Source organism: Curcuma longa, chromosome 15 (genome assembly GCF_044706935.1).
Source record: "Curcuma longa cultivar G26 ecotype Majalengka, Jawa Barat chromosome 15, ITB_CL_G26_1.1, whole genome shotgun sequence".
In the NCBI taxonomy this organism is placed as follows: Eukaryota; Viridiplantae; Streptophyta; class Magnoliopsida; order Zingiberales; family Zingiberaceae; genus Curcuma; species Curcuma longa.
In genome coordinates this window covers 3,895,071-3,910,398 of record NC_133875.1, presented here as the reverse complement: position 1 = coordinate 3,910,398, position 15,328 = coordinate 3,895,071, and the positions used below count along the sequence as shown (strand labels likewise).

Below are 15,328 nucleotides of genomic sequence, written 5' to 3'. Positions count from 1 at the left end.
CCCTTGACTCGAGACGAATTATATAAATTTCTAAGTCGATCTCGCATAACATTAATTTCATATATTAAATAAATATTCAGAAATATTTAAGTAAACGAGCTAATGTTTAAAGGAATAGATTATTATATGGAAAAGAATTAATTAATATAATGATTGGAGTATTGTATACGTAACGCGGAAGGTGTGTTTCACTTAAGAATATATATATATATATAATCTGTTTCTGCTTCATCTTAATTAATTGCGTGCTTGATATGGATGCGAGCGTTTACTTTGCAGATTGAATAATGAATATATAATGAGAAAAATCGATCGATTATTTAATTAGCTGGTTTTGATTATTTTTCAAATTCACGTAGTTATCAACTTGCTGATATATCGTCAATTAATAAAATTAAATAAAAGATATATTTGTTTCCACTTGCAGGATGGTTCCAAAACACTTTTATAGAACACGCAAATGCATGTGATTCTTGCTGCCGCGGAAGGTTATACATCGACCTCGGGTGCTGACTCCACAGTTGTGGAAGGGTATCTTTGTACGATTTTATCGAGATTCAACTTTTATTTATTATGATAATTGACCCGACTATGTCTTAAGCCTATCACTTGAAACGATGGACGAACATCTCTGACCTTATGCTTTGTTTCTATTATACGCATGCGATGAACATGTAGAGTTTCAGGACATGATTAAATTGGTTAGTTTGAGATGAATTTATTAAAATAAACAAGTCAAATATCAATGAAATTGAAATAATAAAATTAAAGATATATATATAAAACCGTTGATGTGATAGATTTGGACACAAAAGGCGAAAGGCTCGAAGCCAAAATAAAAGTTGTCAGAATACATTGTATCGCTGCTGCATGATGAGACGACGACAGACCATCTGTTAGGTCACTGTTAGCGAGAAGAGAAGACAGACAGACATCAGTTTATGGGGATATATTATTAGGAGTAATGGCAGAAGATTAATAAGATTAATTAATGGTTTCTAGGGCTATCGGAGCTTGGAACAGATTAATTAATGCCCATTAGTTAGGTTAATGGCAATTAGCCAATTATAAATGGCTCGAGCATCTATAGTCCTAATTAGAACAGTCAATTTATATTAGATCTATTCTATTAAATAATTTAAACAGATTCAATTAAAATTTTATAATAAATATATTTTAAGATGAATATGGATGAATATAATAGATATATTCATCTAGATCTGCGATCCATGCAGATCCACGTATGATGAATTTGGATTGATATGTGAATTGAATTTTTTTAAATTTAAATTAAAATGAAAATTTTAATAGATTTGTGAATTTACATTGAGAAAATAATTCATTTAAAATTTAAAATTAGAATAAAAAATTCAATGAATTTATGAGTTTGACCTACTTAATCCATAATTAAAATTTACAATTTATTTATTTATTTTTCAATAGACTTTAGATTAATTCGTCTAATTTGTAATTTGTTTTTAGATTGAGGATTTCTCAATCCATTAGGATGGTAGGTCAGTCCCCTTCTAAGATTAAGATTATGATGAATTTTTTATGAATTGATATGTTTTATTGTGAATTAATTAATAATGCAGTAGTTGAACTTCGAGACTATTTTTTTTCAAGCAATATATTTTCATTAACTAAATTACAATTCAACGATCGTACGTAGTGCATTCAGATTCATCCATAATTTAAGCGTGCTTTATTTTTCCACGACAATAGGGTTGACCAATAATGCCACGAGTTGACTTTTAATGTCTCCATCTCGTTGACCAAATCCATCCCCCTGACCGTAGAAGAAGTGGGTTGACCGAGCCATGCCAATTGCCACCCTCTTCGAATGCTCCTCCAAAGAAGATGCGCCGCCGCGATCACCGTTCATACGCCTCCAGTTGACTTTTATCATCTCCTTGATTCTCCGGCGAGCCACGGCCTCCGAAACGCCGGTCTCGTGCATGCAACATGCAATAGCTTTGGCCACGTCCCCTCGTTTAGTTTCAGCCTGCATATATACTTTAATCATTCAGTCCCTCAATTTTTTATATTCTAACAATCGATACAATATATATATATAATTAATATACCGTCGAAGTAGCTAAATCGTTATAGAGGCGAGCGAGCATGGACGGCGGCTTCATGGCGGCGAGGTGGCCTGAGAAACGCGCCAAGTCTTGCTCGCTTAAGTCGTTGACCAAGCAGTAGGCATTGGTCAAAACCAATGGGCCATTTATCGTCACGTGCGCCTTCTCCAAGTATTCGGCGAGCGGCGGCGTGCAGCCCTGGTGGTTCCATTTCGCCTCCACTAGATACGCCTTGCATAAGTCCGCCCACTGCAACACGCAGATTAACGTTCACAGAGAGAAAATCACTGACAGCGAGTGAAATCAATCAATGTCGTCGCTTACAGCTCCCCTGAGGTAAGGAATTATGTCCAAGCCTTTCTCTTTCATGACCTTAAAAGCTTCCTCGTTCGTCGTGTTGAAGATCGCAAGAAACAAGATCTTCATGTAATCCGGCAGTTTGTCGATCGCATTGATATCCCATCTGAAGTCAATTAATCATATATTCAACATTAGCGATCGAGTAATGGTGTGTTAAATTAATTTCTCTTCACCTATCGACGACGTGAGTGAAGAGCTCGAGCTCGTCCATGGTGCCATAGACGTCGTAAACGTCATCGATCAGCGTCCCGAAGCAGTTGGCTTTTGTCTGTGCCTCTCTGAATCGCCAATGCTCAGGTTCGAACGTCCAGCCCAAGGTCCACAAGTAGCTCTCGCTCAATCTGTCTCTGGCGAATGGCAATTTCTCAACTAGACCAAGTTCTGTCCAGAATCTATATATATATTGAATTAGGTCGATCGATCGATCGATCAGTCAAATTTAAACATGTATGTATTGAATAGCTCTGTACCTTGATAGAGCACTGAGTTCTTTCTTGTAGATGCTCTGGACTGCATTGAAATCCAGCTTAGCAAATTCAAGAAGCAGAGGGTTATTGTTAAGGATCGAGGCATCTCTTTGGCATGCTTCGATGAACCGTCTGGTGTGCACTCTCTCCATCCTCCAATTCAGTGGAAGTTCCAAGGCATCGGCCACCTTCTTCCTAAGCTTCATGATCTCGGAGCCTTCTTCTAAGAGATTCTTGAGGTGTTCAGTGGTGAACTCCATCGCTTCTTGCAACACCATCTCTCCCTCGGTTCCATAATAAGAGGCCTCATACAAACTCAGCATTCCTTCTGTGTGGTTCTCGCCACCATCTCTAAACTCGCCTTTCTCATCTCTAAACTTTTTGAACATATCTTCATGCATCGATCCACAAACAAAGTATTAGCATTAATTAATTGCACGTGTATTAGCTAATTAATCACTTACCTTCAGAAATGGAGAAGCCATTTTCTCTGAGAAGCCTAAAGAGAAGTGCAGTGGCACGAAGGTTATCATTCAATTTCAAACTCAAATCTTCTAAAGATGAATGGAGACGAGTTAAGCAGTCTTTAATGCCGTCTTTGAAATGATAAGCCACTCCTAATTGTTGCAGGTGGTCGATTAGCTCGAGCTGCTCCTCCACTTCCTTCTTCTCCCCTATTACGCCTCTGATCTTTTCCTCGAGAAACTTTATTCTCTCAGTCCGGTCCTTCTCCTCGACCTTTAATATTCGACTAGTAAATCAATAATACTAAAAGGCAAAAGAAGAGGTTGAGTTTGAAGTAATAGATGACCGACCGGAGAGCTGACGGCGAGTGACTGTATGTAGTCATTGCTCCATAAGTTGGGCTGGAAGTTGGCAGATCTGCGCGACGCCGACGATTGCCCGGCGGCGGAGCACCGGATGGGCGAGAGACGTGGCTGCTCCACGGCGGGGGTGGATCGCCGGCGGAGAGCAGAGAGATTTTGATCAAAAGGGAGATTTAGTGGAGCAGGAAGGAAGCTAGACATGATCAAAAGGGACATTGCCTGGTTGTTGCGAGCTTGATGGAGTTGACGGGGTGCATTTTATTGGCATCGGACCACGCGTTCCACGAAGAGATTAACAAAATAACGTGTTTCAAAATTTCATTACGTTCATTAAAAGTTATTAATCAAATTATTTAACAACCTGTAGTTAAGATTTTTTTTTTATAAAAAAAATTCTATAGATAATATTTTTAATGAGCTAGCGGTTTTGAAGTGTGTTGCGTAGTTGTTGCCAGCTTGATGAAGCGTGTTAGGTTGTATTTATAGTCTTCAATTTGGATTTGACTTGTGAGATTGATAAGTCGCGCTAAATAATTTAAATTGATTAAATTAAAATTTTTTTAACTTATTTTAAGATAGATTAATCTACTTAGGTTCATGATCCGTGTAAATTGGCCTGCAGCAAAATTAGATTTATCCACGGATTGAAAAAGTTTATTTATTTTAAAATTTAAAATTTAAATAAAAAATTAATAAATCAGTGAACATGATCCATTTAAATTATAATTCAAATTTAATAATTTCAATTTGATTCATTTAAATTGTAATCTATATTTAAAATTTTTAATATTTTTTTATGTTTTGATAGGTTCGTAGATTGATCCATCTAACTTATAGCTTGTGAGATTTTCTAACTTCTCAAATTGATAGGTTCGTCCATTTCACCTCATATATTTTTAATGAATTGACTCGTGGATTGGTACATTTGATAACTTTAATTGAGTCGATGAGGTACATTTTATTGGCATCGGAGCACGTGTTCCACGGAAACGATTAAAAAAATAACGTGTTTCAAAATTTCATCATGTTTCATTAAAAATTATTAATCAAAATTATTTAAAAATTATGGCAATCATTAAACAACGTGTTGCACGATTTGAAGTGTTTTATCCAAAGTGGTAAACATGAAGACACTTGTTACTTGAGATTTCGAGTTCGAATCCTCATAGTAACATATATTTGTTGACTGAGATGCTGTGCGATTCATGTGTTAGCTCGACTAAAGTGCTGTTTCGGCAGTATGCTCTTATCAACCTAGTGGTATCGTGCCTCCAAAAAATCTCTTAGAGGATTTTCTGATATGGGGCCGTTTCGACGGTGGAGTTGGTAATTACAAAAAGTTTACCCACTACAATTTGTCCCCGGGGCAATGGTGTAACGGATTGTAACTCAGGGACACACGGTTCGATCCCTAGCTACGGCGTATTGCAGGATATTCGTATGCGCTTCCCGATTTATCCTGATGGTCGGTGGAAAACTTTCGTGGGACCGGACTGACCACCTCCAGAGATGTGGCTACTGAGATTATCAAATTTTTTTTTTGACAAAATTAGTTAAGATTTTTTTTTAATATAAAAAGATTCGATATATAGTATTTTTAATGAACTAGCGGTTTTGAAATATCAGCTGGCATTTTTCATTTATTTTACTCGTCTAAAAAATTATTATTCGTAAACTTTTTCGATATAATTAAATAAATAGCTAGAGAAAAGGGCGTATCATTAATATCCGTTTAGGGTTCAAATTTCAAATCCGTTGGACGATGAAATCCCGCTTTTCTTTCTCGAAGACGAACAGTGAAGAGAGATCGAGAGAGGGAGAGCGGCGATGAGCACTCCGGCGACGGCGACGGCGTCGTCCAGGACACGGTCGGCAGCCTCCTCCACTCGAGACCGCGGGGATGCCCGCAGCGTAGGCGACAGCTGCTATTTCCCCGGCTGCCGGAAGGACGCCAACTGCCACTGCGAGATCTGTCTCGCCAGCATCCACGCAACCCGGGATCTCCTCCCCTCCGCCGCTTCCTGCCTCCACCAGTCCTCCCTCACCAGGCTGTCTGCCGCCCGGCCCAAGAAGGCAGCGCCGGCGCCGGTGCCTTTCGGCGACGAAAGCCCTCCCGCCACTCCCGAGTCGCCCGATTCCACCGTCACCCCTCCCCCCACGCCGCCGATCCGATCTCCGGTTAAATCTAGAACAGTGAAGGGGAAATCCGTCAAGAAGGAGCGATATTGGCCACTTTTCCGTTCCCTGGTTAGGATTCTTGTCTGGCTGTTCTTGCTTTCGGCTGCGGACTCAGTCTTTTCAGCGGTGCTGTCGAAAGACTTCGGCCCTAAATTGATGCCGGAAGTGATTTCCAGACTCGGCGAGGAATCTCGACTACTCGGAGACGATCTGGAGGGGATGTTGGAGCTGTTGCAGCAAAGTCTGGAAGCTTTGCTCGATAAAAAGGTTGCAAATTGCAGTTCAATTGATTCCAACTGGGAAATGAATCAGGTTCCCCTCTCCTTCTTCCTCGACGACTATCTGACATATCACTCCAAAACTATACTACATCGTGGATCTTTTTTGTTGCAGGATGACCAATTCTTGTTCCAGTGGAAGTGCGTTCTGCACAAATCAATAGCAGAGAGAGTGGTCATTTGGGGAAGTCCGCTGAAGACGACAGGTCTGCTCGCCACTGGTTCTCCTCCTCCATGGATGATGCTTCTATCCGGCAAGATCAAAGAGGTAACACATCTCCTCTTTTTTTCCCCTCTTCAACAACGACTAATTCTCAATCTCTAATTTCAGTGGTCAGATGGGAATCTGCAATCCACAACCAGAACTAGCAATGGCAGTTCATGGACGTACGAGAGGTGGAGCTCCGCCGCGTTGCATCTCGACGCCGGGACTTGGGTGTTGGAGTACGAACAAAGTGCTCTGTTTCAGGGGCGAGGATTGATTCCGGTCACGTGGGAGGCACTGAGGCTGAAGACACTGAAATGGCAAGTCTTCCGCCGCATGCTCAGGCGATGCTGCGTTCGCCGACAACCACAAGTGGCATTTCCGACGTAAGGTGAGAAGCTCCCCCAAATGTTACCATCTCCATCTCATCACGTCGCCGTGATGCATGCTGTCTGTCTTCAGCAACCTCGTAGTCAGTGGCTTCCATTGAAATGTAGCAAATCTTTGAAGTTTAATGGAGCATTTCGATGAATTTGGCAGAGGTAAAAATGATGAAACAGAACAATTCATTCATCTCATACGTTCAATACATTTAACTCGATCATTCTATACAAGGACTTGCTTAAATCCCAAGTGCTTCCGAAAGTTAAGCCAAGCTCAGAAGCATCATCCATAACAAACTATTGACTGGACTTCTGTGTCGATCACCAACAGAAGCACCCCTGCAATGAAAATGTAAATCATCTAGTAACCGGGAAACATAGCTTACCAAGACGTAGGAACTGAAGATGACACACCAAATGCGAAGAACTAGATAAACAGGGAACAACTACAACCTATATGCATCAAGATAGACATGCAAAGAGAGATCTATGAAGTTCGTTACACCTCACACTTCTTCCTACAAAAAAATATACAGGAAGAAAGGGCAAGGTTAAATCTTATTGACTTCTAAAGATCAAACTGAGTTAAAGGACTGATAGCTATAGCTATGAAGAAAGGAGGAATTATCACAAACATACAAACAAAGCAAAAGGTAGGATCAGTTGCCAAGAGATCTTGCACTACAACATTTGAACAAAAGTCACATACTTGACTAAGCTCAGCTGATGTTGCAGCAGTTTATTCCACCATGACTTCTACCTGATTGCTTTTTACTAAGATTAGCTCCGGAAAACAAACGACAGGACACACATATTTACGAGCAACTACCTACATAAGTACTCTAACGTGCTTAAAGAGGAACTCCCTCAACCATCTGCAATATCCAACTGGAGAATCCGTCTCAAATTCTCCGTAGCAATGGTAGTGTTAAATAGGAAGTTACTGGCAGATGAAGGGGATTCTCTAGTAGGAGAAGTTGGTGCAGATTTCGAGAGAGAGTGAAGCATAACATCAGATTTCGGAATTTGAAGTTCTAGAGAAACACTACGCTTTTGGCGAAGGGAAAATGTAGGGATAGGCAAAGAACTGGGAGGAGGTGAATTTGAGTAGGCAGGACCTGCCCACCGTTCAGAGTAAAATGTCTTTTCACTAAAGGCGTCTCCTTTTGGGGAAAGCGGGGTGTTCAGTGAAATGGTTTTCCTCTTCCTTCTTTGTTTTTGCTGTTGATCTGTGTAGTAGCTGGGAGATTTTGGCTCAGCATGGCCATAGCAATAGCTCAATCGAGAGCAGGATGAGGGCATAACTCTAGCAGCAGACTCAAATGTGCCGCAGCTAAACCATCCAAAGTCTCTCGAAGGCTGTGATTTGCCTCTGCTGTAATATTTACTTCGATGCGGTCCAACCACAAATACAGTTTCCATCCCCAAAGGTTGAATTTTTAGCCCCGAAACTGCGCACCTTCTGATTCATAGTAAAACATCGGAAAATCAGAAAATTGGCAGTATTGCAAGGATATAGGTAAATCATCCCAGAATGAAAATGTCTAAACCCCTGAGTTTGATCCATACCTGAAAAGATCGAGTCTTCTACGCCAAAAGGAACCACTTGCGCATTCGACAAACAAATCGATTTGACTTCGGCAGATCCAAATGCAACTCAAATCGGAAACCAGGAACTCCAAAGGAAGCCTTTCCGCAGCCTAATCAACCGACCAAAGAAAAAGGCAATTCCCTAACCCTGAACGTAAGCACAGAAAAAGGCATCGAAGAAGCACGAGACACAGTACACAACTCACCGATTTATCCCGATAAGCAGACGGCCAATCACATATCGAAATCCGCAGAAAGACACGAATCGGACAGGACAGCCGGAAGGGGATCGTATATCCAGCACAGATCTTAGTTGGAGCGTCCCAACAGATCGAAAAACCCACTGGAACGACCAGAACGGTGAGCCGAAGACGTTGAGGAAGCACAAAGAGGAACTCACAATCACAGATCAGATCCGGATAAGCTGAGCTCGGAGTTCGAATTCGCCTCGCTTCCGCCGGAAACCTTCCCCGGACGTGAAACTAGACACAAAGCTGGATTTAAAATCTCAGCAAGTCCAGGCGAAGTCGCACGGATTCCGCCATTTGGAACCCAGAAAGCAATACCACACTGCGCGTCAAGCAGCCTCGCATAGGAAGTTTTATGCGATAAAAAATCGTGACCGTTCACGAGTTGGGCCACGTATCATCCACCGGACACGAGTAAAGCAGTTGCTTTATTCGGACATAAAGTAGAAAAAAAATAAAGGTCCTGAAAATAAAAAGTCCTGACAAGAAAGTAAAAGTGTTTATTCCATTATTATTATTATTTTATTTTTCGTGTTTGTATAATTACTCAAATAATATTGTAAAAGTGGCTTTTAAGCGGGGCCCATTGGCCCATTCCATTGACACGGAACCAACGCACAAACTTTTGCCTGTGTTTACTTGGGAGGAAAGAATGGAGACGAAGGAAAGAGGAGGAGAAGGAAAGAAGAGAAGAGGGTGGAAAGATCGAACGGAAAGTCAAAGGATTAGGAATCACGATTTTCGGATTCGGATTTTTTTGCGTGTTGACGGATTTACGATCCGAATGGTCACCGTTGCTTTAACGCCTTTTCCGCTCGTATTCTTCCACAATCCTCATCTGAAACCCTAATCCTATCCTCGCCCTTCTCCCCGTCCACCGCCAACCGATTCCAGGCGACGTATCGGATTCGCCTCTCCAAGGATCAGGTTAGAGCTTCGTGGCCGATCGATTTGGGGAAACTGCGAACGGGAAGTCGGAAGGCTCACCCTTCGCGATCGACCTCTTTGTCGTCGGGATTTTGGCTCGATCCGATCCAGGAAGCCTCCTTCCGTGCCGAAGTTTTGGATTGTTGGTGCTGGGCAATGGAGCGATGGGGCTATACCTCCGCGTAGCTTGTTTACTTGCTGTGACAAGTGGAAGTTGCATCTTCCAAGTAGTGATCTAGGAGATCTTCTGCGGACAGTTGAATTTTCTGTTTATACCGTTCCTTCCCATCCGATTGAAGAAAAAAAAAAGATCTTTTGGGGGCATATTTCGCACCTTTGCCAGTTTAAGTTGATATTATTTCAAATACAGAGCGTCGTCCTCAGATAGTCTTTACAAAGGATGCAAATCTACTGTATTACTGTACCGCAAGTTTATGATTAGTTTGCGATTTATTTTTACTGCAAGTGTTTTTTTTTGCTTATCTTTATTGAGATTTGACCCCAGAGAGAGAGAGAGAGAGAGAGCAAAAAAAAAAAAAAATGGCTGTGTATTATAAGTTCAAAAGTGCGAAAGATTTTGACTCAATTCCTATTGAAGGGCAATTTATATCTGTTGCCAATTTGAAAGAAAGAATTTTTGAAACCAAACTGTATGGAAAGGGCAATGATTTCGACCTCACGATCTCCAATGCGCAGAGCAATGAAGGTTGGTTTTTTCCCCTGGAGTAGATATCAAATTCAATTTCGTAATTAGAAGACAGTAGTTTAGAAAAGGCCATATTTTTGGTTTTGGGAACAATGTAGTTTAGGTGATGAGGGTGATTGGTCTCAGCCCAGTTATGCTCGACATACATGATAAATTTCTTGGATTATTTTTTATGGGTATGGTATGCCGAAGTTGAGAACTTTGCTTTAGAACTTATGGAGTCTTTGTTGCTCTTTTTTTTTTGGTTTCAGAATACGTAGATGAAGGAGCAATGATACCCAAAAACACATCAGTTTTGATTCGTCGGGTCCCAGGGCGACCACGGAAGCCTATTGTTACTGAAAGAGTCGAGTACTATTTTGGACCTTAAATTCTCAAACCTATTTCTCTTAGTAGTATCAGTTAGCTATGTAGATTTCCTTGGTAACAATTGTGAGATGACAATAGTCACTTTGAAAATTTTAAGTTTTCTATACATCAAGGTTTTGGACAATAATCTTTTATGTATAATTGATTTATCACAAGTATATATTACTCTGCAGGCTGAAAGTTGTGGAGAGCAATGTAGAAGAGCTTCCACCGCCAGTCAGCTTGCTAGTTGGGGATTCATCTATTAACAAATATGTAAGCATAATATTTCTCTGATGGACATGGCACCCCTAACTTAGTGAACCAATTGAACTATCATTCAGCATGACATGGATGACAAAAGATTGGAATTTTGCAGCCTGAAGAATATGAATGGGATGAGTTTGGGAATGATCTTTATGCCATTCCTGAAACAAATCATTCACAAACGAGTAATATTGTGCTTAATGTTCCTCCTGGAAACAAAGTTGATGAGGACAGCAAGATTAAGGCTTTGATCGATACACCTGCTCTTGATTGGAATCGGTGAGTCATATTTGTATGGATCTTTCATTTGCCTTTTTTTCTCTGGTAGCTAAAGTTTTATTCATAGAATAGTAAGGTTCATTTACATCCTTACTCTTATCAGTCAATTTGTTTCATAATTTGGTATTCTAATTGAGTGAGTGCTTTTGTTTAGTCAAACTCAAGATGCCTATGGTGCTGGAAGAGGTTATGGAAGAGGCATTAATGGCAGGGGGATGGGTGGCCGTGGTTTTGGTAGTTATTGCTTGTCATTTCCTTTTGTTTCGAAAGATAGTTTAGTGCGATGTTCATAATTGCATTTAAACTCAAATTGAGATTCCTCTTCTCTAGCATAGATACTGTTTTGCAATAGAGAGGATCTTCAATTTATCATGTATTCTAAATAATGTATTTAAATAGCAAATAATTTCTGTGATGAAATCTTTTTTGTTTGAAAAATGAAGGGCGTGGTATGCTTGAACGGAGGACACCCCCAGCTGGGTATGTGTGTCATAGATGCAAAGTGCCTGGTACAACACTTTTTTTAAAACTTTGATATTACCTGAAAATTAAAACCAAATTGAAATTAAATCAGTGGCATTAATGTGTAGGCCATTTTATTCAGCATTGTCCTACGAATGGAGACCCTAACTATGATGTTAAAAGAGCGAAACCTCCTACTGGAATTCCAAGATCAATGTTGATGGCAACTTCTGATGGATCCTATGCTTTGCCAAGTGGTGCAGTTGCTGTTCTAAAGCCAAATGAGTAAGCTAGTTTTAATTCACATTATCTTGTGCACTATTTGTAGTTTGACTGAATTCATTGTAAAACTCATGATCTTCTTTATCATATAGAGCTGCATTTGAGAAAGAAATTGTGGGCTTACCGACTACTCGTCCTGTTTGTGATCTTCCTCCTCAGTTGCATTGTCCACTGTGCAAAGAGGTAATGAAAGATGCAGTGCTAACTAGCAAGTGCTGTTTTAGCAGTTTCTGCGATAAATGTAAGTCACGTGGTTGCGTCATGTTATTTTCTTGTGTGCTACAGCCTTTCAGTATATTCATGTATCATTAAGTTTATTTGCTTTTACTATCAGGCATTAGAGACTATATTATGTCAAACTTGATGTGCTTCTGTGGAGCTACTGATATATTAGCGGATGACCTCCTTCCTAATAAAACATTTAGAGAAGCTATTAGTAGGATAATGGAATCAGCAACCACTAGCACAGAAAATGCCAGAAGCCTGGGTCAGGTTCCAGGTATTAAGGATTAACAAGTTTGGTCACACACTAATTTGTTCGTTGGTCAAGAGTAACTAACAACAATTGCATTCCCAGGCACGGAATTAGGTCATCCAGTTCAGCGAAAAGCTTCATCTCATACTCTTTCTGCTGCTTCCAAAGACCTGCCCACGCATCCTTCTACAAACCAATCTCACAACATGATCAATGGGGATGCTGTCAGTGAAATAAAAACAGGGAACAGCGAGTTGAATCCTGCAGATGAGCAAGCTGCTGCGAATGTGAATGTATCTGAAGCAGCACCAGAATCTCTTAGCAAGGGGCCAAAATCACCAGAATGTGCTTCAGTGGTGAGTGATGTTGTCCAAGAAAAGCAGATTACTGGAGAACAAGGTAAGAAGATGTGTACATTCTATTCTTTCTCCTCCTTTCTTTCAGTTTTTTAAACTTAATCCTTTCTTCAGGAAAGAAAAAGAAAAAGAAGAAAGCTGGAATTCCCATCACTGGTTCGTTCACATCAATTTCATATTATGTTTTATGTTCCGTTTACTTTACTTACTAATTGCAATTACTTTATGAGGGAATGACTTGAATATAGTGCAGTTTGGAAAATTAGATAACTTTTTCATATTTGTTTAACGAGCAACACCCTACTTATTTTTTGATACGTATGGTTGCTTTTTCCCCCCTGGACTGCAGCTGCTGATACGCAATGGCAAGGCTACCAAGACCTCGGGGCTGGAAATTTCGGCATGTCGTTGGCTGCTTCAGGTTACAATCCTTACTGGGCAGGTGGGATGCCGTTAGGAGTTGATCCCGCCTACATGGCACCTTATGGTGGTCCAATGCCATTCATGGGTTATGCACCTGGCCCCTTTGAAGTTCCATTCACAGGTGGAATGCTTCCACAAGATCCATTTGCAGCACAGGCATTCATGATGCCACCAGTTCCAAGGTGTGCCATTGATAATCAGAAACTAGATGTAATGGTTACTAACATTCATCTGCTTTGGTGCAACAAGCAATGATGGATGTTTTTATTTTAAATTTCAATTTTCTTTTTATACGAGTTCCTGTGGTTATATATTGGAACTAGTAAGTTGATAGCAACATAGTGCTGCATGTTTTGAGGAAAGGCACCACTTTATAGGAACATATCTGAGTTAGGCATGACCAGCATGGTTGGCATGGGTCAGCAGCGCCCTCTGAGGATGCGTAGAGAAGAGACCGAGGCCGGGAAGGCCGATACAAGGCGCAAGCGCGAAATGGACCAAATCAGTGGAAGGTAACTATACTGCTGTTTGTTTTTAACCTATCTTTCTTATGGTGATCAATTCAACTTTCAGCTCGTGGAGTTCTATCCACATCATTCTTTTTGTTCATGAGTTTGATTTGCTCATTTCTGATTGTGTAAGGCCCTCTCCTTCCTCCGGACGCAGAGACATGGAACATCCCAGAAATAAGGAGCCGAGCAGCAGTGTAAATGATGTTTCGTCGATCAAACCAAAGCCCGTATGTTTCTTTTTGTCAATTCTTATTTATGCTCATGTTAGTTTCAGGAGCAGAGATTCTTATTATGTATTTGTTCGACCATCTAAACTCAAACTGGGTTCGAAAACTCGATTATATTTAATAACTGGGTTCGAGTTTGTTCTTTGGATTCGTATAATCAAGCTAACCATGATCCATTGTAAGAAACTAAACAGAATCACAAGCAGGCACTTCACGATCATTTTGGCAACAGAACTCCGTTGCTATTGGGCCTTAAAGGGCCGAGGTTTAAGCCCATTAGGTCCAGGCCCATCTATTAGAATTGTAATTTTCTGTGCTGACACGTGTGTGATTGTGATTGCAGAAGGCGATCGCCGTCCCTGACCGCGGCCCGGTTCGCGAGCGCCACCCCACCACCCGGCTCTCGCCACCCCGCGCTCGGAAGAGGAAATTCTCCGACCACGACGAGGCGGAGAGGAAGAAGAGAAATCCAGCGTTTTCTCCCGCATCCGCCTCTCCAATGGCGGAGAGAAGAGGAACGGGATGAAAGAGCGAGAGGCCGCGGAGGGCGGGGGGAGGGCGAGGAGGGGGAGCAGAGGATACGACGGCGTGTCGAGCGAGGATGACTACCACCTCAAGCGGAGGCCTGCGGCGGCGGCGTCGTCGTCGTCGAGGGGGAGGGATGATGAGGAGCGCCGCCACAGGCGACCAGCGTGCAAGCGGAGAGGAGATAAATAGTCAGCGAGAGGTGCCGGCGACTGTGTTCATCATGTAATTGCTTTGTTAGAGAAAGTGGACGTCGCAGAGAAATATATTTCTCTTCTTATCTCACAGTTAAATAAACGGAATAAATAAATAAATATTCGAAATTTATATTTTGTAAAGAGATTGCCAACTTTTTCTCAAATTAAATTAAAAATATATAAATCTCAGACAGTCTCGTGAACTCAATTTCTAGGGGTGGAGGTGGCCGATCCGGTTTCACAAAAATTTCTCTATCAAGGTAAATCGGACTATCAGGGTAAATCGGGAAGTGTATACGGCGTCCAATCTAGATGCTCAGCATCCTTTGATTGCGTTCTTCATTTGAAGAAAATTTTTTACTGAAAATCGAACTGCAAGTCCCTAGGTCATAATCCGGATGTCCTACCGTTGCACAATTAGGACTTGACCTAATCCGGATGTCCTACCGTTGCACCATTATCCTGGGGACTTCTCAAATTAAATTAAGCATCCATTTGATGCGTGCTGGTCGTGGGGTCGGCGGGGCACCGACGACCACCGGAGGCTGGTGGTGGAGCACGTGGGCGTTGGCGATGCGGTGGCTGCCGAAAGCCTCACCGGGACCCACCGCCAGCCACCGCCCCGGAAGAAAAAGGGGTGGCGATGGTTAAAGCCGGAGGTGGGGCCACCGACCATTACTCGATCCAATATGGGGCCCACCTACGCCGTATTCACGTAACTA

General features: G+C 41.5%; 4 protein-coding genes across 4 annotated transcripts; 2 read left to right on the top strand and 2 right to left on the bottom strand.

The window, feature by feature from the left end:
* Nucleotides 1-1,620: 1,620 nt before the first annotated feature.
* LOC141846105 (monoterpene synthase 8, chloroplastic-like) lies at nt 1,621-3,954 on the bottom strand. The gene is made up of 7 exons (XM_074734093.1): nt 3,727-3,954; nt 3,376-3,649; nt 2,915-3,302; nt 2,618-2,836; nt 2,409-2,547; nt 2,088-2,333; nt 1,621-2,005 (listed from the first exon to the last, which is right to left on the bottom strand). Exons 1-7 carry the CDS (start codon nt 3,952-3,954, stop codon nt 1,706-1,708), a joined length of 1,794 nt encoding a protein of 597 aa, XP_074590194.1. The 3' UTR covers nt 1,621-1,705.
* A 1,507-nt stretch (nt 3,955-5,461) lies between these two features.
* On the top strand, nt 5,462-6,856 carry LOC141846106 (uncharacterized). The gene is made up of 2 exons (XM_074734094.1): nt 5,462-6,462; nt 6,526-6,856. The coding sequence occupies exons 1-2, from the start codon at nt 5,566-5,568 to the stop codon at nt 6,787-6,789; spliced, it is 1,161 nt and encodes a 386-aa protein (XP_074590195.1). The 5' UTR covers nt 5,462-5,565; the 3' UTR covers nt 6,790-6,856.
* Nucleotides 6,857-6,948: 92 nt separating this feature from the next.
* On the bottom strand, nt 6,949-8,851 carry LOC141846107 (uncharacterized). Its single transcript, XM_074734096.1, has 3 exons — nt 8,579-8,851; nt 8,352-8,482; nt 6,949-8,244 (listed from the first exon to the last, which is right to left on the bottom strand). The coding sequence occupies exon 3, from the start codon at nt 8,202-8,204 to the stop codon at nt 7,650-7,652; it is 555 nt and encodes a 184-aa protein (XP_074590197.1). The 5' UTR covers nt 8,205-8,244; nt 8,352-8,482; nt 8,579-8,851; the 3' UTR covers nt 6,949-7,649.
* A 613-nt stretch (nt 8,852-9,464) lies between these two features.
* Nucleotides 9,465-14,688, top strand: LOC141846322 (E3 ubiquitin ligase PQT3-like). Its single transcript, XM_074734339.1, is given in 16 exon segments — nt 9,465-10,253; nt 10,505-10,604; nt 10,796-10,877; nt 10,981-11,147; nt 11,302-11,381; nt 11,591-11,656; nt 11,738-11,894; nt 11,984-12,132; nt 12,226-12,390; nt 12,469-12,765; nt 12,837-12,878; nt 13,072-13,327; nt 13,523-13,657; nt 13,788-13,884; nt 14,228-14,344; nt 14,347-14,688. Coding segments are annotated over 16 exon segments (2,331 nt in total). The 5' UTR covers nt 9,465-10,087; the 3' UTR covers nt 14,602-14,688.
* The last annotated feature ends 640 nt before the right edge of the window (nt 14,689-15,328 follow it).

Coding starts and splice junctions, on each gene's coding strand:
- LOC141846105 (XM_074734093.1), bottom strand. CDS start 3,954: ATGTCCCTTTTGATCATGTCTAGCTTCCTTCCTGCTCCACTAAATCTC. Junction 3,650..3,726: donor CACTCGCCGTCAGCTCTCCG/GTCGGTCATCTA, acceptor CGAATATTAAAG/GTCGAGGAGAAGGACCGGAC. Junction 2,006..2,087: donor ACGATTTAGCTACTTCGACG/GTATATTAATTA, acceptor GTATATATGCAG/GCTGAAACTAAACGAGGGGA.
- LOC141846106 (XM_074734094.1), top strand. CDS start 5,566: ATGAGCACTCCGGCGACGGCGACGGCGTCGTCCAGGACACGGTCGGCA. Junction 6,463..6,525: donor TATCCGGCAAGATCAAAGAG/GTAACACATCTC, acceptor CTCTAATTTCAG/TGGTCAGATGGGAATCTGCA.
- LOC141846107 (XM_074734096.1), bottom strand. CDS start 8,204: ATGGAAACTGTATTTGTGGTTGGACCGCATCGAAGTAAATATTACAGC.